Source organism: Ovis canadensis, chromosome 6, assembly GCF_042477335.2.
Source record: "Ovis canadensis isolate MfBH-ARS-UI-01 breed Bighorn chromosome 6, ARS-UI_OviCan_v2, whole genome shotgun sequence".
NCBI lineage: Eukaryota > Metazoa > Chordata > Mammalia > Artiodactyla > Bovidae > Ovis > Ovis canadensis.
Window position 1 is genome coordinate 52,275,251 of NC_091250.1, and position 24,021 is coordinate 52,299,271.

Below are 24,021 nucleotides of genomic sequence, written 5' to 3' on the forward strand. Positions count from 1 at the left end.
ACAGCAAAATCTTTGACAAGATAAACACTAAGATTCCTAAGTGATATTGACATTGGAAATCAAAATCATGAGAGAGTGAAAAATAATGTCATTTTTTATATGTCATCTTGTAGCCAGACCTTTTCTACTTCCAGGGCAGGGTTGATGGGTGTGTGGATGTGGGTATGGGTGTGTGTGTGGGCGGGGGGCGGTGGTGTGTGTTACACTAGTAATAAGATTTGTATGTGTCTCTCTTATACTACGACTTGTAATAAGATTTTTGGTGATTGCCAAGATAACATTATGAAGAAAACTTTTCTCTTTTCATCAGTGATGTTTGTCATTACCACAAGGGTACAAGAAGATTGATTGTATTAGATTAACTTTATCTAATATATTTATAGTTTTTTCTGTTTAATGCTGAACACATTTAACATAGATACCTAGTCATATATTCAGGGGAATGGCTACTTAAAAGCAAATTTTGCACAAGTGCATAATCAAAAAAGTTCAAAGACCACTCTAGTAGGCCTGAAGGGGAGAGCCTCGTTATTTGTTTTGAGGTCATTTATCAAAAGAGAAAAGCAGGTAAAAGAAAGGAAAAATATTTCACTGTAGTATACACTTTATATTTATAATTAAATACTTTTGATTAAGCTTCATGTTGTTTCTGTGTTGTTTGAGGAACTTAAACTATTTTTATAGTAGTTTCATTTGTGTCCTTTCATGTTACTTACCTTCATTAATACCTTGGGTGTAGCTGCAGAAGGCAAAGAGCAAGAGTGTTGTGTACTGGTGCCTGGGCATTGCTAGAGCATCATACACTTAGGAATATTTTGTTGACTCTTTCTTATTTTCATATCATGTTAATGAGCTGTAATTAACTTTATTGAGATAATTGAGTTTGTAATCATCTTAAGAGTTTGTGTAATGTATGGGCTTGGGCTTTTAGAATAAGGTAGTTAAACACTTCCTCTTGAAAGTATGATGTGAGTTACTTTCGCCTTAGGCTAATCTTGAAAGAAACCTCTCTTGATCTCCCTTGAAGAAGTAATTGGTCTTGGCTGGGTCCAAGGTAGAGTGTACTCTGCTAACTTTACTCCATGGTGAGATTAAATGTGTCAAAACAAAATTTTTGATAGGGGGAATAGAGTTTTAGTAAAATTGAGATGTTATGATGTTAACAGAAATTAATTCAAATTTCATTTTCCTTTTAGTTCGCAGGAAGATGAAAGACCTATGTCACCTTTCTATTTGAGGTATTTATTTGATTTTTATTGGTCTGTTACAGGGAATTGGGGGAGGGTTAAGAATTCTTTGGTTTTGTCTACATTAATTCTTTTCAATAGAATATTCTGTCCTGTAGCCAGACTAAGCTTATTAGAATCCCTTACCATAATTTCATGCTATATTTTTCTCTCTTTTAAGAAATCTTTAAAAAGTTTTAATATAGCTGAAAAGACTAAAATAAGATATTTGGTTTTAAATTCAAAGATGTCAAAGTAGCCATTTTAATTTTAAAGTCTGCCTAATGATCAGGCTGTAACCTAAATTTTAAAAACTCCGTTCTACACATATATGCAAGTAGGGAGGGCTCTGAGCCTAAGGCTCACTTGCTGAAGTAGTCTTGGGTGATATCAGATCATTTTCTATATGGTAGTAAAGTATGAAACTAATATTCAGCAAGTTCATGGAGTTCGGGATTATTTTCTAAAGTTTACGAAGTCAGAATGGTAACTCTTAAAACAGGTAAGTTTACATCAAAGTAGATGTTAGATGAGATCACATCCCTCCAGACTAAAAAGTTTTTGTATTGATGTGATTATCAGTGAACCACTTCATTTAGGTAATGACCTAGAGCCAGGTTTTTCTTACTTTTGCATTTCTTTCCTCACTACATACTTACTTCAAAGACTTAGAAAATATATTCGATTCAGGATTGGGAACACGTGTACACCCGTAGTGGATTCATGTTTATGTATGGCAAAACCAATACAGTATTGTAAAGTAAAATAAAAAAAAAAAAGAAAATATATTTGAAAAAAAAATGACTATAAATTCAAGTTTAAATTGCTGAAGTTTTCTTTAACTTTTCCTCAATTTTGAATTCCACTTTTTAAAAAGTGTGAGGATATGACATCCATATTTTGTTTGTTTTTGAATCTAATTTGTTGCAATAGTTTTAGAGTTAGATTTTAATTCAACCATCATAGTTCTGAAATGTGTTGTAGGACATCAGGCTTGGCCAAGTAACTGGTTTACAGTAGTGTTCTGCCCTTCAGAGACATGAAGCAAGTCACTTTGCGGCAAGAGAGGGAACATTTGGGGTATCAGTTTGAGACAGCATGGTGGTCCATTTGATTCATTCTGGTTTCCTGCCAGTCAAACCAGCACATTCTGGTTTATAAGCTGTCTTGACTGTGCAATTGCTATAAACCCATGAGGAAGTTGCTGGGTACACAGGAATGCTAGTATTCATTATGTAAATATACACAGTAATATCAAGCAAATGATTATCATATATTAATGGAAATTAAGTTCTACACAGTACAGAAGACTGTAGCACCAGATCCTGATGAGTAATGAGAACTATTCTCTGATTTACCTTACTTTTATTACTATGGGTAGCATCAGTCTGTGTTTTGCATAGTATTGAATTTTATTTTTTACCACTCTTTTAAAAAGCAGGTGGGGAAAATGGGCTTATAAAAATTGTAAGTCCTCAGATACATATTATTGTATTTTATAGTGTAAGTTTTGTAATTACCTAGAGTAATACTGTAGTCTTGAAAAAGAAATTCTGTAGTGCCAAAATGAAAGCAAAAGAATGTAAAGAAAGTTAACATATTTATTGAACTCATGATAGACCCTATTTGGCCTTTGAATATTAAGAGTAATAAAAACTAAAATATGATGGAAGTGGGGTGGGGGACATGCGTACTGCCCACATTTACAGTAGAGATAAAGTTGTAGAAAAAGGAAACGTTACCAACAGGCATTCTTTTCACATGAGGGGAATTTAAACTAAGTGGAGATACTTCATAAAGGCAAAACTAGCAATTATTTGGCCCAAAATTAAAATTTTCAAATATAGCTTCCTTTGCTGAAAAACACTGCATGGTAATCTTGGGAATTATGTAAGAATTAGATTGGTCCAAGCTAATTTAGATTGTTTTTTGCCTACTTGACATGAAACAGGAAGAATCTGTTGATAAAACATGAATCTTGTTTTCCAAATTATTTTCATGGCTGGTTTGAGGTTGACTTTTCCTGGGTTACTCTAGCATGCAGAATTCAAGTAGAAAAAATGTTATGTGATTATTAATTATGATTAGGTTCTTCTAGATTTTTGGACTAGAACCATTAACATGTCCAATGATAATTTAATTTATAAATCAATGCACTTTTTTTGGTACTACCTCAAGTAAGAGCAAATGAATGCTTAAATGTTTTAAGTATATTTAAATAAATTTTTCTAGCATCCTGTCTTCCATTCCTTTCTCTCCCACTTTATTGCAATTCCTTTGCTGCAGTGTTAGGAAAGGGGCATTATTGTATGACTAATGAATTTCATAAAGATTTGTTAACATGTTGAAAAACAAAATTGGCTCTTTTAAATCCAAAATAATTTTTTCTGTGCCTTTAAAAAGTAAAACATGATTGGTAGTTGCAAAAAGGTGTCTTTCCTGGCTAGGGGTATTGAATACTAAATATTGTATATCAACAGTATTGATTGGTCAGCTTTTTCAGAGGAGGAAAAGGCCAAATCAAGAGATGAGATACATCTAAGATATGTATTCACCAAAAGTTGGTTCAACCATAAGCAGCCTGGTAGCGGGGATGGGTATTTAATGGTTGGATATTCCATTTGGTGGTTTGTTCTGAAAGGTCTAACGTGAAGTAGAACAGCAAATCTCAGTGGCTGCAAGTTTGGGAGTGGGCAGTCTTCAGGTAGACCAGGTCAGAACAGAGGGAAGATAAGGGCAAAGCAGGCCTCCCATTTCAAAGGAAGGAGAATAGATGATCCATAAGAGGAACTCAGATACAAGAGATTAGATTGGCATTCGGCCATTGCGGTGGACACAAGATGCATTATCTACAACAAGAGAGAATCTAGAGTAGAAACGAAGAGCAGATTGAGAGGCTACAGTGCACTAGTGGAGGTTCCAGGACGTCCCTGTGGCTGGGGGAAGGTGATGGAATACAGGGACAGAGAATGAGAGGGGCCGCTTCATTTGCTACCTTGCTCTACCTTTCACCTTGTAGAACTGCAGTTTCTGCAATTGCTCTTCTAACAATCATGGTTAAACCGCTTGTAAATCTACTGGACATTTCCATTGTATTCAAGCCTTTCTGTAGTAAGGTAGGGCTTTTATAAATAGACATACACTCAGATATTCTCATTCTGGGTTAATAATTTTCTCTGATAAGAATTGTCTTGTCTAACTCCAGTACTTCTCCAGCCTAACCTAACTCACCATAGAACCATTTGTCCTTTTTTGCCAAAGAAAGAAATAGTAGCTACAAACTTACACCTGTCACTGTCCCATGTGGCAAGTTTATTGCAGCTTGTTGTTATTCACTTGCTAAGTCCTGTCTGACTCTTTGCAACCCCATGGACTACAGCACCCCAGGCTCCTCTGTCCTCCAGTGTCCCCTCAAGTTTGCTCAAATTCATGTCCATTGAATTGATGCTATATAACCATCTCATCCTCTGCTGCCTCCTTCTCCTCCTGCCTTCAATCTTTCCCAGCATCAGTGTCTTTTCCAATGAGTCAGCACTTTGCATCATGTGGCCAAAGTATTGGAGCTTCAGCATCAGTCCTTCCAATGAGTATTCAGGATTTACTTCCTTTAGGATTGACTGGTTTGATCTCCTTGCAGTCCAAGGGACTCTCACGACTCTTCTCTAGCATCACAGTTTGAAAGCATCAATTCAATACTGAGCCTTCTTTATGGTCCAACTCTCAAATCCGTACGTGACTACAGAAAAACCATACTTTTTACTATATAGATCTTTGTTGGCAAAATGATGTCTCTGCTTTTCAATATGCTGTCCAAGTTTGTCCTAGCTTTCCTTTCAAGGAGCAAGAGTGTTTTAATTTCATGGTTGCAGTCACCATCTGCAGTGATTTTTTCTTTTAATTGCAGCTACAGTAGCTCAAACAGTAGGTGTCATTGTTCCCCAGGTGCTTATTAGAGATTACCTGCCCTGTTGAAGTGATTAAGGAAATGAAAGAAAGGGACAGTCTATGCCAAACCCTTAGTGAGATTGCTGCAAAATAAACACAGACCCGTACACTAAAGGTACAGAACATACTTGGCAAAGACACCCGTACCCTGACTTGTTTCCTAGTCTAGGCTGGAATCCCAGAAAAGGAGCCCTTACCTCAACTGCTCAGATTAGTGTGAAAGCAACTTGGAGTAGATGTTCTCTGGGCCACTTGCAGCCTGTTGTTTGAATTCTTTTGGTAATGTCCAGTCCTATCTGATTGGGATCTGTTGGGAGTGCTATTTATCGAAGTCTTGAGCATCCACAAGCCCAGGTTTTGATTTCTCTGGTCATTTCCACTAGGAGTAGAGTGCTTGATGTCTGCTTTCTGTTCCTCCTCATCTGTACCTGCTGGCATCTCCCTTCACTGCCTTCGCCTTCCTTAGGGGCTACAGTCAGGTCCTATCTTCATCCCAACCCACTCAGTTTTGACCCATGAATTCCTTCTTTCTTACAAATTCATGGATTATGCACATACCTAGAACCCATCTTTGCCTGTGCCTTAGCAAAACCCTGACTATATGGTTCAAAGATTGCACACCTATAACCAGTCTTATGCAGTGGGATCTAAACAGCTCACCTGGCCTCTAAATGTTGGCTCCTCACTTACCTAACACTTGTTTTTTTTTTTAAAGGCTTAAAATGTATTTTAATAAGTTCATGTTGCATTATTTCATTTCTCAGAAAAACTTCAAAGGTATTAGGGACAAATCAAACATGGTACACCAATAAAAAATGTACAGCATAACTACCTAAGACAGGCAAAGCTAAGAGCTACCTTCTGACATTCAGCATACAGCAACCCTGTTCTCAAGATTGTACTAGGCCTATCAAAGCTGTGAATGGCAACATCACAGACACAAAAGGGTCATTTCTGGGTTGCCCTTACCCAAGAAAAAGATGGAGGCAAGTTTAACACAAGATTTTTTAAAGATACACTAAATGACAATCTCTAAGAGAAAATGTCTTCCTTGGGACATGAAAGGGTAATATATGGGACATAACAGAACCATATGTATGTTGTCTGTGACCTCTGTGGACATGTGCCTGAATTCCCACCTGGGAGTGATTGGAACAGTGGGGCCAAGGTCATTGGGGGATGTTTGGTTTTTGTGGTATATGTGGCAGGATCTCTGGGGTAAGACAGTGCAGTAAGTCGTGTCCAACTCTTGTGACCCCGTGGACTGTAGCCTGCCAGGCTCCTCTGTCTACAGGATTCTCCAGGCAAGAATACTGGAGTGGGTTGCCATTTCCTTCTCCCTAACACTTGTTTTTTAGCATCTTGATCCTCCTCTGCTCTTCTGTTCTCATATTGTGCTTCACTAAAACCCTTAAATTAACAGTTGTTATCAATTTCAGCCCTAGTTTTAATACTCATGGTGCAAATTGAAGCTAAATTACTGTTTTAGCAGATTTGGAATTGCTTAGGGTCAGTTTCAGAATTTCAGATGTTTTCTTGTTTTCCTGAATCAGGAACATCAGTTAGATTTATTTCTAAACTAGTTGTTCGGTATACAAACTCAATATTTAGGATTTTGTTTTTATTCCTAGATTCTAGGAACCATCAATTTTATGAAAGTCTTTTAACTGCAGAATTTATGTTGAAGAAAAAAATTTAGCTTTGGATAAATTCAGATTTAAATAGACACTGGATGAGATCTGGAAGGTATACCACTCTTATCTTGATATGCAGAAAAATTCTTTCTAACTCACCTTTAATAGCTTCTGGGATTACTTTTCCAAACAACTTGTGCTATGCTAGAATTTCAATGTTTGTGATTTGGGGGAGTAACATTTATTAAATTTTTAATCATTTACTTTTCTCCTTAAGCATAATACATGTTTTCTAAATTATCATTTTGAGGTAAAAAGTTCTTATTATTGGGTTTCCTGGGTTGATCATGATAAGGAATCTGCCTGCCAATGCAAGATACATGGGTTTGATCCCCGGGTCAAGATGAACCCCTGAAGAAGGAAATGGCAACCCACAGAGGAGCCTGGTAGGCTACAGTCCATGGGGTTGCAAAAAAAAAAAAAAAAAAGGATTAAACACAACTTAGTGACTAAACAACAACAGACCGCTTCATGGGGGCTACTTTTCCAGACACCTTGTGCTAGAATTTCTGTGTTTGTGATTTTGTAGGGGGGAATGGTGTATGTGGTAATATTTATTAAATTCTTATTAGTTTATTTTTCTAAGCATAATATGCTTAAAATTATCATTATTATCTGATGTGATAACTTGGAGAAGTGTATTACCAGACATTGTATTTGTTCATAAGCCTATTTCAGGGTGCTAACTAGAAGGTAGAACAAATAAGCAGGCTGTTTATTTAATTATCTGCTTGATGTTTTACCCAAGATGATAGTCAGCTAGGTGTTCTGGGTGTCCTTAGACTCAGATACCTGTATACTTAAAATTGTTTTTTCCTTGTCCTTTTTGACTAGAACAGTATCTCTAAATTGAGGTACATCACCTCTGCTTATGAAGGTTTTTCTTTTTTTTCTTGGTGGTAAAATAGAAATAAAACTTGCCATTTTAACAATGTAAAAGTTTTTAATTGTGATAAAATACACATAATATAAATTTTACCACCTTAAGTATTTTTAAGTACATTTCCACTAGTAATACACAAGAGTACAGTTTTTTCACATTCTTGTCAGCATTTGTTATTTTTCTGTTCTTTAATAACACTATCTTTATAGTATGAAGTATGTGGAACTCATTAGAGATGCCAGGATCTCACTGGCCAAGACCCTGAGTCTCAAGAGGGCTGGTTTTTCATATTTTCAAAAAGTGCCATAGAGTAGTCTTTTCAAAAAATAGTTCTGAGAAAACTGAATATCCACATGCAAAAGCATCAAGCTGAACCCTTACCTAACACTATATACAAAAATTAACTCAAAGTAGATCAAAGATCTACATGTAAGAGTTAAAACTATACAATTCTTAGAAGAAAACATTGGCCAAAAGCTACGTGATATTGAATTTGGCAATGATTTCTTAGATGTAACACCAAAGGCACAGGAAAAAGGAAAAAAATTGACAAACTGGACTTCTTTAAATTTTTTTAATTTTGTGATTTGAAAAACCACACTGTCAACAGAATAAAAAGGCAACTCACAAAATGGGAGGAAATATTTGCAAATCATGTCTCTGATAAGGAATTAATATCTAGAGCAGATAGAAAACTCATAAAACTCAGCAACAAAAATAACCAAATTAGAAAATGAGTTAAAGACTTGAATAGGCATTTCTCCGAAGAACATACACAAATGGCCAATCATCACATGAAAAGTTGCTCCACAACATTAATCATCTGCAAAGTAAAAGTGAAAGTCGCTCAGTCATGCCCAACTCTCTGCAACCCCATGGACTATCAAGTCCATGGAATTCTCCAGGCCAGAATATTGGAGTAAGTAGTCTTTCCCTTCTCCAGAATATCTTACCAACCCAGGAATCGAAGTGGGGTCTTCTACATTGCAAGCAGATTCTTTACCAACTGAGCTATCAGGGAAGCCCCCATTCATCAGTAAAATACAAATCAAATCTACAGGGAGATGCCACTTCATACCCATTAGGATGGCTACTATAAAAAAATAATAATAGCCAGTATTGGTGAAGATGACAAGAAACTGAAACACTTGCGCATTCCTGGTTGAAATGTAAAATAGTACAGCCACTACTGAAATTAGTTATGGTGATTCCTCAAAAAATTGAACTTAGAATTACCATATGATCCAGTAGTTCCATTTCTGGGTATATACTCAAAAGAACTGAAGGTAAGGTCCAAAAGTGATGTTTGTGCACTCATAGTCATAGTAGTAGTATTCACAATAGCCAAAAGGTAGGAGATAACCAAATGTTCGTCAGTGAGTTAATGGATAAACAAAGTGCAGAATATCCTTACAGTGGAGTATTATTCAGCCTTTAAAAAGGAAGGAACTTTTGACACATGTGCAATATGGATTAACCTTGAGGACATTTATATTAGGATGGTGCAAATGTAATTGCAGTTTAGGACTGTGGATTTTAAATCATTATAACTAGGCTCAAGGATATCTTTATTAATCAAAATAGGAACCATTACAATCAACACATTTTTGCCAATGGGAAATAAGTTTGTTTATTCCTGTAGCATAAAAATCCATGATGCTGTGAACTCTTGGAAATCATTTTCTGCATCCTTCTGGTTGTGGAAGCATTTTCCCTGCAGAAGGTTGTCGAGATGCTTGAAGAAGTGGTAGTTGGTAGGCAGGTGGATATGGCAGATGAGGTAAAACTTCATAGACCAATTTGTTCAACTTCTGATGTATTACTTGTGCAACTTGCCGTGGGGAGTTGTTTTCCAAAGAATTGGGCCCTTTCTGTTGACCAATGTCAGCTGCGGGCATTGCAGTTTTCAGTGTATCTCATCGATTTGCTGAGCATATTTCTCAGATGTAGTGCTTTCGCTGGGATTCAAAAAGCTGTAGTGGATCAGAATGGCAGCAGACTACCAGACAGTGACCATGATCTTTTTTGGTACAAGTTTGGCTTTGGGAAGTGCTTTGGAGCTGCTTCTTGGTCCAACCACTGAGCTGTCATTGCCAGTTGTCATATAAAATCCACTTTTCCTTGCATGTCACAATCCAATCAAGAAATGGTTCATTGTTGTTGCATAGAATAAGAGAAGACAACACTTCAAAATGACAATTCTTTTGATTTTCAGTCAGTTCATAAGGCACCAACTTATTGAGCTTTTCCATCTTTCCAGTTTGCTTCCAGTGCCGAATGGCCGTAGAATGGTCAACATTGAGCCCTTTGGCAACTTCTCCTGTAATTGTAAAAGGCTCAGCTTCAGTGATGCTCTCAGCTGTTATTGTTCAGTCACTCAGTTGTGTCTGAATCTTTGAGACCCCATGGACTGCAGCATGCCAGGCTTTTCTGTCACTCACTATCCCCTGGAGTTTGCTCAAACTCATGTCCATTGAGTTGGTGATGCCATCCAACCATCTCATCCTCTGACGTCCCCTTATCCCCCTGCCTTCACTCTTTCCAAGCATCAGGGTCTTTTCTAGTGAGTTGGCTCTTCACTAGGTGGCCAAAGTATTGGAGCTTCAACATCAGTCCTTCCAATGAACATTCCAGGGTGATTTTCTTTAGGATTGATTAGTTAGATCTCCTTGCAATCCAAGGGACTCTCAAGAGTCTTCTCCAACACCACAGTTCAAAAGCACCAATTCTTCAATGCTCAGCCTTCTTTATGGTCCAGCTCTCACATCCATACATGACTACTGGAAAAACCATACCTTTAGGACTAGAAGGAAACCATACCAATAAAGGACTAGATAGACCTTTATTGGCAAAGTGATGTCTCTGCTTTTGAATATGTTGTCTAGGTTTGTCGTAGCTTTTCTTCCAAGGAGCACCATCTTTTAATTTCATGGCTGCAATCACCATCTGCAGTGATGTTGGAACCCAAAGAAATAAAGTGTGTCTCTGTTTCCATTATTTTCCTATTTGCCATGAAGTGAACGAACCAGATGCCATGATCTTAATTTTTTGAATGCTGAGTTTTAAGCCAGCTTTTTGGCTCTCTTCTTTCATCTTTATCAAGAGGCTCTTTAGTTCATCTTCACTTTCTGCCGTTAGAGTGGTATCATCTGCATATCTGAAGTTATTGATGTTTCTCCTGGCAATCTTGATTCCTGCTTGTGATTGATCCAACCTGGCATTTCCCATGATGTACTCTGCATATAAGTTAAATAAGCAGGGTGATAATATAAAGCTTTGACGTGTTCCTTTGCCAATTTCCAACCAGTCCGTTGTTCCATGTCTGGTTCTGACTGTTGCTTCTTGACATGTATACAGGCTTCTCAGGTCAGGTATTCCAATCTCCTCAAGAATTTTCCACAGTTTATTGCGATCCACACAGTCATAGGCTTTAGTGTAGTCGATGAAGCAGAAATAGATGTTTTCCTGGAATTCTCTTGCTTTTTCTATGATGCAATGGATATTGGCAGTTTGATCTCTGGTTCCTCTGCCTTTTCGAAATCTAGCTTGTGCATCTGAAAGTTCTCAATTTACATACTATTGAAGCCTAGCTTGAATGATTTTGAGCATTACCTTACTAGCATGTGAAAAGGGTTCAATTGTGCGGTAGTTTGAACATTGTTTGGCATTGTCCTTCTTTGGGATTGGAATGAAAACTGACCTTTTCCAGTCCTGTGGCCACTGCTGACTTCCCCAAATTTGCTGGCATATTGAGTGCAGCACTTTTACAGCATCATCTTTTAGGATCTGAAATAGCTCTGCTGGAATTCCATCGCTTCCACTAGCTTTGTTCATAGTGATGCTTCCTAAGACCCATTTGATTTCACACTCCAGGATGTCTGGCTCTAAGTGAGTGATCACACCATCATGATTATCTGGGTCATTAAGATCTTTTTTGTACAGTTCTTCTGTGTATGCTCTCAGTTGGTCGTTGCCAACTTCTGATGACCAACCACTACACTCCTCATCTTCAAATGTCTCGTCTCCTTTGCAAAACTTCTTGAACCACCACTGTATTATACATTCAGTAGCAGTTCCTTGGCCAAATGTTGATGTTGCGAGTTGTCTCTACTGCTCTATGACCCATTTTGTAGTCAAACAAGAAAATTGCTTGAATTTGCTTTTTGTCTAGCATCATTTCCTGGTCTAAAATAAATATAAAATAAACACCAAGTAATAAGTCATTACAAATAATATAAAGCAATAAATACACATTAAAATGATGTATAATATAACCACATTTAAGAATGCATTCCAATATCAAACAACAAAGTTCAACAGTGCAAAACTGCAATTACTTTTGCACCAACCTAAATATAAAGACCGAAACTAGAGATAGTGTTATAACAATGATAAAGAAGAAAGACATTTGTCAAAGATCACACCATCAATGGGGATGGACTGAGAAATGTTCTCTGGCCTTGTGAGCTTCATATTGCACCATCTGAACAACACAGTGACCACAAAGAGAGAAGGAAGGCAAAAACACTGACTTGGATTCCTTCCAGTGTTTACTGCTGACCAGAAAAGCAAGTGACATTTCCCCCAGCTGAACACAAACTTATTTTCTAAACCATCCAGATCTGAGTTGTGTATTCTTTTTCATCTCCTATTTAGAGACTAGAACATTAAGTCCACAAAACAATAGAGAGGAGGGGGCATCCCCCTGAAGTGCTCAGTTACCTAACAAAGGCATTTGAGAAAGGGAGATTATTGGATTTAATGCATTCTTTCAAGTGTACACTGCTCAAAGACAAAGTACAAATTTGTTTCTGATTCTCCAGCTTAATCATAAATTGGGCAAGTCCAAACAGCAAGTCCACTCAAATATGCATTGTAGATTGTCCAAGGGTAGACTCATATCCTGGCTTTTAAAGTCTACATCCAAGAGGAGGCATCTGCCCATAGCCAAGGGACAGTGAAGTAAACTCAGAACAATATGCCCAGCCAGGTGTTTGATAAGGGCTCTGCCTGAGTTGATTGTTTCCCTTTATGAACCACTAAGCAGAAGGAACTATTTGGGACCTATTAAGAGAAATTACAAACTAAGGGAAAGAATGATTTGCTCTAAGGACTCAAGAGTAGAAACAGATTTCAGAGAATTGCTTTTTGTGTGATTCAGAAGAAAACTTGGGAAGTAGTATTTGCTACTGCTATTCTCAAAAATGCTCAAGGATATAACCAACCTCTTTGAAACAGAAGTAGGAACCTGTAAGGGGAGAATAAGTTTAGAATTAAAAGGCTAGAGATACAGAAGAACAGCTGAAATAAGGGAGAGGGTAGCCTAGAAATGTATTTGCAGACATTTTTAAAACTGGAAGGCAGTAAAGAGCAGAGAGTATTTGAAATAAATCAAGTTCATGATGAGAGAGAAACTTGAGAAGTTCTTCCAAAATGAAGAAAAGGATAAAGAAAAAAAAACTATGAGAAAAATTATGTTAGATATGAAAATCAGAGATTGGAAAGCCAACCTGAAAATTGTGATTCTAAGAAGGAAACCATACTTATAGAAATAGAAGTTAATATATACTTATATTATTGGAAGTACATCTGTTCAGGCTCAGCAATATCCGACTCTTCACAACCCCACAGAGTGTAGCCCTCCAGGCTCCTCTGCCCATGGAATTTCCCAGGCAAGAATATTGGAGATGGTTGCCATTAACTTCTCCAGAGGATCTTCCTGACCCAGGGATCGAACCGTGAGAAGTATGCATACTTCTATTAATAGAAGTGGAAATCAGTGTCAATATATACCCAGTTACTGGCTTCCCTGGTGGCTCAGCTGGTAAAGAATCTGCCTGCAATGCAGGAGACCCAGGTTCAATTCCTGGTTTGGGAAGATCCCCTGGAGAAGGGAATGGCAATCCACTCCAGTATTCTTGTCTGGGAAATCCCATGGACAGAGGAGCCTGGCAGTCTATACAGTCCGTGGGATTGTAAAGAGTTGGGCATGACTAAACAAAAAACATTGTATTATTTATTATATACCTAGCTAAATGTGAGGTGAATCTAAAAAATATATTTTTTAATTAAGAAGTAGAAACCTGATTATAATCATTAGTGAAGGACCAAAGACAGTAATGAAATTCTCAATTTCTTGCATGGAAGTTCAGAGAGTAGAAGCAGGAGTCAGGAGTTGCAGGGGGCTTTTCTGGTTGATTGTTGGTTGGGTTTTTGTTTCAGTTTTGATAGTTATAGATGTGTGGGTAAGAGAGACAACAACTAGAATTGTGCGTAGGGCTCCTATATCCCCAATCACCTCAGAAGAGCAGAGACAGAAATCAAAGGAAAAGAGAGCTCCAAAATTATAAAACAGAAATCAAAATGCAAAGCTGTAACAAATATTTCAGTTACAACTGTGTAAGTATATTAAATGCTTTGATAATAGCTAAAAATGCTATTTTTAAATGACTACTTGAACTATGTTTTGTTCAGAAGAGTTATACCTAAAACAAAATAGTGCAGGAAGATTAATAATATAGGATTTATTTGATAAATATGAATAGAAAGAAAACAGCAATCAAAACAACTAGAGTTTAAAGCCAAATCCATTAAATAAGACAAACCTAGACTTACTTTATTGGGTAAAATTCATACTAAAAATATAAAGGTTATAAATAATAAGTATGTATAAAATAACTGCGTCATCATATAATTTTTTTACTTTTTTAGTTAATTTATTTTCATTGGAGTTTAATTACTTTACAATATTGTGGTAAGTCATATAAATTTAAACTCTTAACAGAGATAAACATGCAAACACATTTGAAGTATCAAACTTATACATACCACTATATGTCTATAACAAACAAAATTTATAACATAGCACTGAGAATTCAATAAAATTAGTAAGATTTAAAATAAAGGAGCATCACATTCATTAAACTTTGCAACCTACAAATAGGGCTTAGGCATTTCTGCTGCTTCCTAAGAAATTACTCAGCTATCTCTAAAGATTCTTGAAAAGTAGAAATACTAGCAGCCATATCTTCTAACCACAGTGTAATTAATAACAAAAAGTTTCCAATCAACCCATGAAAACTCTCCAAAGGCAGGAAGAATTTCCAATAGGAAATAAAAATTTTACGTACAAACTGCTTGGAAAAAAAAGGGGAAATGTACATATTAAAATCTGTGGAATGAGATCTAAGCTCTTTTTAAGAGGTACCTTCTTAAAAAGATTGAAAATAAATGAGCGGCTACACCTTCAGAATAAGAAGTTATAAAAAGGAAGAAACGCAACCTCTTGGAAACCTGAAAGGATTTAATAATAATAAAAGAAAACAAAAAAAGCAGAACTAAAACTTGAATCCAGGAACTTGTTCTTTGAGAGTAAAGATAAAAATGAAAAGAATGAAATAGAAAACCTCTGGTAAACGTGGAAAAAAGAAAACTGAACAATACTAGTAATCAGAAATAAAGTTTGCTGTGAGGGATATGGTAGTTTTTGAAAGATTGTGGAATACTTCATGTCATTTTATGTGAATAAACGTGAACATAGATGAAATTAAAAGTTTTCTGGAATGCATAAATCTTGAGAAGAAAATTGCCACACGAATCCAAAAAGTACTTTTAGTAGTCTGTTTTAACTCTAAGAAAATAAATAGATGTGTAGTCAAAGATTTATGTGAATAGTAGCATTATTTGAGACTAAGGATTATGTTCTTATTAAGGACATGTCTGAAGCCCATTACATGAGATGGAGTCAGAGCTGTGTAAAGTTGAGTGAGGTACTGAACCTCTTGGAATGTCAATTTCCTCATCTGTAAATGGGTATAGAATATATAGTGACCTCTCTTTTCATTTCTTAATTTTGCTTTATAAAAACCTTAGTCTATAAACTAAAAAAAGAAGAGACTCTTAATTTCTTTTTATACAAAACATGCCAAATATATAAAATGGAAAACTCCAATAATTAGGGCCTGGCAGAAGCTGTACAAAAGGTATTTTGACATTTTGATTGGCTCAGTTTAATATTAGAAAATACTTAATAGAGAGTCAAAATTTGAATTGAATTTTTTCCTTCAAATCAGCCCTAAAATTTACAGGATAGGTTATGTGTGTTTCCATAAAAATATGTGAGGATAAATATTTTCCTTTTCCTGAGTCACATCCAGTGACTCAGTAGTATCTTTTCAGCTTATGTTCTATACTGTATGCACAGTATATAATTTTTTTCAATGAGGCTTTTTAAAAAATCCTATAACACAAAATAGTGATGTGATTTTTGTCAAATCTAAATATCTATAAATGCTCCTTTAAATTTCTGAATATGATAATCATAACTAAAAGTTAAAGCAAAGGGAATAAATATTGAGGATTGAGTATATTTGTTTTAATATAAGACACTGTAGAAAATTGAATTAAAATCATGGAAATAATTTAGAAATCCATTATACAGTTACAAGGAAATAATGCTGTAATTATCTTATGATGTTGATACTGTGTATCAACTTTTAGTATTTTCAGATGATACTAAAAATACTGTATTCTGTTAAATAAGCAAATTAAAAGTTTCATTTTATTTTGATGACTAGTTACAGGATCTTCATCCTTAAGTTGAAACAGACATCACATAATTGTCTTTTAAATTCTTACTCATTAAAAAAAAAATTGAGAGAATATAAGTATTATCTTCTAGAGGAAAAGGATAATTCTGTTAGACCTAATGGTTCCCATTAAAACAATATTTTATGGGCAGGATTTTACACACCCTAGAAAAGAGAACATGGTGAAGTTAAAGGACAGACAGAAAAAGAGAGCACGTGCTTATTCAAGATGTCTGGTTTCAGTAGATTTGGAAGTTTTCTTTATTTCAAGTCAAGAGATCTAATCACTTGTCAACAAGCGTTCTGTGCATCTAATCACATGTAAATTTTATAGACTAATATTGCTGAGTATAATCATTTCTCAAGAATGTTTTGCTAATAGAAATAAAGAATAAATATATTTAACTATGTCATAGAATATATTTCAGAGTAGACTTACTATCTGTTTTGAATGACCATACCAGGAGAACATTGACTTGCATTATCACTTAAGTAGACTTGGTAATGAAATTGACCATAATGCTGGATTTGCGCATGTGCTTATTTTTTTAGTTTTGAATAATTCCTTCATCAACATTAGGAAGTGAACTCTTCCATATTCACGTATTTATATTGCATAAATAAAAGATTTTCTTAGCAAATCAGTCAAGGGCTCTGAAGAAAATTCATTATTCTTAGCTCTCTGCAGGAGATAAAAAGCTGCATGTAGATGGAAGTCTTTCACTTTAGCTTATTTGCTTATTGCCTTTTTATTAGTGTCTTAAAATTACCTCCGTGAGCCAATGATAACAATGAAAGCAGTCCCTATTTCTGACATTAATATTCTTAGAAATCTTGCTCTTCATAACTTGTTAAGCATATCCCACAGAAACTGTAGACGTGATTGGATACCTGACCAAAGCCATTTTGGAATCTGATAAACCTTAACTGTGGCTGACACTGTCATAAAACTAAATATGCAGTTATAACCTTTTGTAATGTTTTAGACTTTGGGGCAATAAACTGTGAATTGAGATCATCTTATTAACTTTTATAGCTCGAAGAAAATCACAGAGATCACTAGCCAAGGCATTCATGTTCTATATGAAGAAACAATCCCAAAAGCAGCCAAGCTAACCAATAATCTGACTATGATTGCCACTAATTAACTACAGATTTACAACCGGAACCTCTCTTTTCTGATTCCCAGTGGAAAACATTCTCTTTTCAGAATACTTTCTTTAGAAAAATTCTGTTTTAAAAAAGCCTGGAAGTATGGACACGTTAAGTAGTATCAAAAATTCCAAAGGCCTATTACAGAAACACAAAAATATAAATTTTTATAAATTTGACCTAAGAGAAGTGTATTAGCAAAAATCAATATGATTTAATTACTAAGTCATTATTGATTTATTCATGTATTTTGCATCCTGAGAAAGGCTCTTTAAAACTAATTTAAATGGCTCTGGTCATTTTTCTTTAAGCTCTGAGGAATATTTTGATGTATGGCCTTTTATTAACAGAGTAAGTTTTCCAAATCGTATCTAAAGCACTTAGAATGTTTAAAAATACATTACCATGTGTAAAATAGATAACCAACGGGAATTTGCTGTATGGCTCAGGAAACTGAAACAGGAGCGCTATATCAACCTAGTGGGGTGAGATAGGGAGGGAGTTTCAAAAGCCTGTATGTATACCTATGGCTGATTCATGTTGAGGTTTGCCAGAAAACAGCAAAATTCTATAAAGCAATTATCCTCCAATAAAAAAATTTTTTTTAATTAAAAAAAATTGTGGTTGTGATATCTAGATCATTGAAGTTGTAATGAATTTTAGTTGCAAGGATCTAGAACCGTGCTAATCAATGTCTTCTTCCACAAATCAACAGCATCACGATCACTGGGGAATTTGTTAAAAATGCAAAATCCCAGCTTCGCCTTCCCTCCACCTAGACTTACTGAATCAGAACCTGTGTGTGAGCAGGGTCCCAGGTGATGCTGATGCACATTAGCGTTGAGAAGCACCTACTCAGAGAGTTACGAATCTCAGAACCTGGTCCCGATTGTTGTCATTCCCTTCTCTGTTTCTTCCCCACAATTTTTCATCTTCTCCTTCCTGCTCACCAAACAGGAATATAAAAATGCCATTGTGTGCTTAAATAAACAAAAAGAAGATCAGATCAAAAGCGTGCAGAAGGAAGGAGAGGAAATGTATCTTCCTTCTGAGACGGCGTGGCTGGCTGACGGGCTGACTGCACTTAACATTGTCTGTTGTGTTTCTAGTATCTTAGCAGATCTATGTTCTTTCCCCTCCTCTAGGTTCTCCCAGAGTCATTATTCACACTGGCCACTGCTCCCAAAAGCAAGGTTGCGTAACTGCATGAGAAGTGGAGTACAGGACTAAATTATACAGTGTTTAATTTACAGAGGGTGAGCCACAAAGCATCAAAAGTCAGGACTGCCCGTTCCAGCTGAGGACAGAGAGCAGCAAAGGATTTATTATTGGTTATGTAACCTGGAAACCTCTCTGAATAGCAGACATTGTGAGACAGAAATCGTTGTAATTAAAAGCAAAGTTTAAATACCTAAGTCCATGCCTCCATATACGAAGATGACTCTAGTGAGTGTTTCTTCTAGTGAATGATGGATTAAAAATCTAGTGTAGTGATTAGGAGCTTAGACTCTTAAGCTAAAACTCTTTTGGTTCAAATTCCAGCTCATCTACTTCTTGACTCTGTGACTGTGAGTGAGTTACTTAACCTCTCTAACCTCTTCATTTGAAAACAGGGAAAAGAAAACAACTGTACCTACCTCCTTCATGGGGTTATTGTAAACAGTAAATGAGAAAAGCGGTGTAAACAATACTTAGCACAATGTCTGAAACATAGTGAGCACTCAGTAATCATTAGGGTATGTTTGTTTGTTCATTCATTCATTTATTAATGAAGATTCTTCTCATAAGTTTCTCATAACTACACAATAGCATTTTTTGTGCAGGTTTTCTGGGATTTGGCTATGGTCTGTGGCCATGACAAAGAGCTACAGCTTTAGCTAAAGGGATTCTCTGAGGCTGAAGAGTGAGTGTCTGTTGATCACCTCTAGGATAATGACTGCTGTATTGGGTATGCTGCTGGTGGTACTTAGTGTCATGACAAAAAATGAGAAATGTTATAGAGTCCCTTAGATTCTAAACGGAAAGAGATGAGACGTATATGGAAGAAGCAGCACATTCATATGCTGAAAATCCTGTAGTATAAATAATGCCTGGAACGATTGAAAGGCAGCCATGAATATTGATCTTGCTATTAGCACTTTGTATTCTCTGCAGGTGTCTTTTACAAAGAGGAAATTGAAAGTGGGAGCACTATTAGATTTGTTAGGCAAAACGGTAGTTTGGCATGCACAAAAGATTTTTTTTCTTAATCTGATACCTTTGAATCTTGATTTACAACGCAAGTAAGCACTACAGGGCAGAATGTGAGAGAGTACTGCCTCTGGTGCAGTTAGAACAGCCACCAGCCTCACTGTGCTAAGGTACAAATCAGTATTCTAGCATTTCACTGTTCCAGTTTATATTGACTTTTTTTTTTCTTTTACTACTTTTCAATACTTTCAAAGAATTCAGGATTTGGAGAAAATGAGAAAATTGAGGAAGTTTATAAATGCTCGATAGAAGGGCTATAAATTAGGCATTAAGATGAAACGTTATGGAACTCCAGGTGTTTTTTCATCGTGAGGAACTTAGGCAGAAGAGGTGGCTCAGGTAGAGTCCTGGAGAAAACAGTGTTTGTTCCCTGTTCCCTGCCTCCCCCACCACCCCTGCCCAATGCTTAGAGCAGTTTTAAGAAGATGCTCCTGTCTGTAGGTCTGAAGGGAATGGGCAAGAGAGATGGACTTGGGCTGGGGGAGCTAAAAACAGAAAAGCAGTCAGCCGCAATTAACATTTAGGAAAGTGGGAAGACCCCGGACTGAGGACCACGGCAGTAGTCTGAGAGGTAGAGATGGTTTTGCCGAGATCGCTTTTGAAACTATCTGTCGTGGACATCTTAAAATGGAGAAAAAAATGCTGTCTGAAACTAACCACCCAGGGCCATCTCTAATCTAAAGACAGGAGAAACCAGCATCTGTCAGTGGGTGATAAAATGTCACATGAGGGCTGCTCAGGGCCTGGCTAATACTTTCAGCCCAGGATCCCCTCATATGTTTGGTTCGCAGGCTCTGGTCCTCTGCTTAATCTGACTTCCTTTCTTTTGCTTCTTTTTCAGCAGTGCCCACGTATCCCAAGTCAGCAGTGTGTCAACAACTGGAGAGTAAGTGGTCCAGCTTGGGCTTTTTTCCCCTCCTTTCACTTACTAAGCAGTAAAAAAAAAAAAGCTATTCTAATGGTGTGCTGCATTGGAAGATTAATACAGTACATAACCAGTGATGATTTTTTGACTACCCAGAGGAAAAGACTAAATAAGAAATGTTCCTATTTGAGTTTCTGTGTGGGCGTGGGACTGGAGAGAGCTTGGCCATGTGAACATCTGAGATTTTCTGTTTATTTCAGTCAAAATAATGTTAGTCAGTTAATATGTGCAAAGCAGTCTTTGTGATTTAAGAAGTGTCTTGCCACTAAAGGTGAAGGTATGAACATATATTTTACTTCTTCCTTCATTTGTTTTAATCAGCCTCCATTTATTGACCACCTGCAATACACTAAGCATAGTGTTAGGTGTCTGAGGTTAAATAAGCCTTGGGCACTGTGTTGGGGACTTCCCAGGCTGATAGAACACAGAAGAGGAAGGAAGTTAGTGATGGCAACAAGTCCTTTTCCCTCTGGGCAGTGGCAGTACTCTGCTATTAATAATTATATCCATTGCATGTCTTTTTCCTTTTAATTCTACTGCTTCTACTGCTGCTGCTGCTGCTGCTAAGTCGCTTCAGTCGTGTCCGACTCTGTGTGACCCCATAGACAGCAGCCCACCAGGCTCCCCCGTCCCTGGGATTTTCCAGGCAAGAACACTGGAGTGGGTTGCCATTTCCTTCTCCAATGCATGAAAGTGAAAAGTGAAAGGGAAGTCGCTCAGTCATGTCCAACTCTTCGCTACCCCATGGACCGCAGCCTACCAGGCTCCTCCGTCCATGGGATTTTCCAGGCAAGAGTACTGGAGTGGGGTGCCTAATTCCACTTTAATTCCACTAGTCACGAAAATCAGAATTCCAGTTATCTACCCCCACCTACTACTCTGGCCACACTGTTCACTGTGCCTCAGCCATATGACACTGCTGGGGCCTGGGTGGGCCGTTTGGAGCATCTTCATCAGCAAAGATCAGGGGAAAGAGGAGTGGTGTGATATCAGGTGGTATGATAAGGAGGAAGAGAAAAGAATTAGAAGAAGCACTAATTAGCATACATTTGGATCTAATAGGGCTTCCCCAGTGGCTCAGATGGTAAAGAATCTGCCTGCAGTGCAGGAGACCGGGGTTTGATCCCAGGGATGGGAAGATCCCCTGGAGAAGGGAGTGGTTATCCACTCCAGTGTTCTTGCCTGGGATTTTTTTCTCCTCATTAGACAAGGGAGCAATCAGAGGGCAGATTTGATCTCTCTTATCTTTATGAATTTTAAAGAGATTCTAGAGTTATGCCAAGACAGACGTGTTCTTGCCTGTTTGTTTCGTAACAACTTTTACTTCTTACGTGACTTGTATAGTGTTGGAAAAGGTGTGGGCTTGGTATGTGTGTATATATTAATTTATTTAGATCCCTAGGTACCACTATTAGGTCATGTCAAATTGTTGGGATATGGAGTTCAAGATATTAAAGTTCTTACGCCCAAGTCAGACTACACTTGCTCATTGTCTTAAAATAGTTTTAATGAAATTACTATAAGTCTATTATAAAACTACCTTTGGAAAATCTAAAAGTTCTTAAACTGTTAAATTTTCAAAACTCATTTTATTTAACTAAATGTATTTCTCAGTCTGACCATTTAAAATTATATTTTTTTATTTTAACAGTTTCGTTGAGGTGTATATACAAAAACTGTACGCATATTTAATGGACACAGAAAAGGAAGCAAATTAGTGATGGCAACAAGTCCAACTCAATAATTTGTTGAGTTTAGATGTGATTCTTTTTTCAAGTGAAGGAAACCACGCTTTGAGGACTGTCCGTTTAGAATTCTTCATGCCTTCTTATTCAGAATTAAATAATGAAGTGATAAGAGTTTAGACACATTGCAAGACTATATAGCTTTAAAAAAGATACCTTATCTGTCTCATTATCACTTTTGTCAGCCCCTGTGCTTACCTGTTTTCTGAATAAAATAAATCTGTCCTTCTCTCTTCAGTAGTATATATTGGGATGTTTGCATGAATACATTTTCAATCATATTGGGATGTTTGTATGAATACAGTTTCAATCATTTATATCACAATTTAACTGAATAGAGATTCAGAAAGTTTTCCCCTTCTGTTATTAAGAGTAATTGCTCTGGTGAGTTGTTCTTTTTTAATAGCATTATTTTCTATGTAATTTTATCTTCAAGAGATTCAGATAGTAGGAATCATAAAATTATTTGTGCCAATTTGCTTTGTAAGTCATACTGTCTTCCCCTGCAGAACCGGTATGAAATCTGGAAGATACTTGCCTTTGTAAGAATAGGTTCATTATTATTCTTTGAGGAAAAAAAAATCTTTCCTCATTCTGCCTTGTATTAAATGATCCTTATTTCCTGAATGCCTCCTATAATTGTTGCTGGATCTGCTGTGAGCATTTCAGTAATTCTGGACCCACAAAGATGGGAAACACAATTATCTGATTGGTGGAATATGTTCCATTTAGTTTCGTTTCTCATTCACAGTGCAAATATTGGAGGATTAATTCCTCATACTGTCTTTGCTCATGAAGTGGTAGTAGATATTCCATTGGAAATGCTGATATTTCCAATATTATGGGGACTTTTTATTGAAGAATAGTTGATTTACAATGTTGTGTTAATTTATGATTGTACAGGAAAGTGATTCATTCAGGAAAGTGATTCATTTAAATATTCTTTTCCACTATGGTTTATCATAGGATTCTGAATATAGTCCTCTGTGCTATACAGTAGGACCTTGTTGTTTATCCATTCTGCATTTTAAAGCTTGTATCTGTTAACCCCAATCTCCCAGTCCATCCCTCCCCCAACCTCCTCCCCACTTGGCAGCTGCCAGTCTGTTCTCTATGTATGGGACCATATTTTTAAACACAGTTATTGATTTTTTTTTTTAACCAGGCTCTTAGAAAGAACCATCCGGTCAGCTGTAGAACAACATCTTTTTGATGTTAATAGCTCTGGAGGCCAAAGTTCAGAGGACTCAGAATCTGGGGCATCATCATCTTCCTCCACATCCACCAAACAGCGACGACGCCAGGCTAAGGAGCAGGATGAAATTCGACACAGCAGAGATGTGTGAGTTGGCATTGATACTCTTGTTTGCATTTGCTCTCTTCCTTTAAAAATATACGATACATGTCCGAATTCATGATTGTTATAGCACTCTCATTTCAGTATTCACATTAAAACTTTAAAAGTTTTCATTTTGACCTTTCTAAGCTTAGTTAACATTTGGAAATTCACACGTGATTGAATAAATATTTCATTTTCATCTGGATGTTTCGTATGTGATGGGAAGCTACCTCTGGTTTAATACATTTCATGGTTTTCTTGTCCGTATCTTATT

General features: G+C 36.7%; 1 protein-coding gene across 14 annotated transcripts in view; it reads left to right on the top strand.

Annotated features, from left to right (window-relative positions):
• Positions 1–24,021, top strand: part of FAM13A (family with sequence similarity 13 member A) — a 337,328-nt gene that overhangs the window by 251,722 nt on the left and 61,585 nt on the right. For 5 of the 14 annotated variants that reach the window (XM_069593719.1, XM_069593713.1, XM_069593715.1 and 2 more), the window contains 3 exons: positions 1,197–1,238; positions 20,580–20,624; positions 23,574–23,750. In XM_069593719.1, coding sequence (XP_069449820.1) covers positions 1,197–1,238; positions 20,580–20,624; positions 23,574–23,750 — 264 coding nt within the window. The remainder of the gene's footprint in view (positions 1–1,196; positions 1,239–20,579; positions 20,625–23,573; positions 23,751–24,021) is intronic. The other 9 variants (XM_069593720.1, XM_069593711.1, XM_069593716.1 and 6 more) reach the window with 3 other exon arrangements.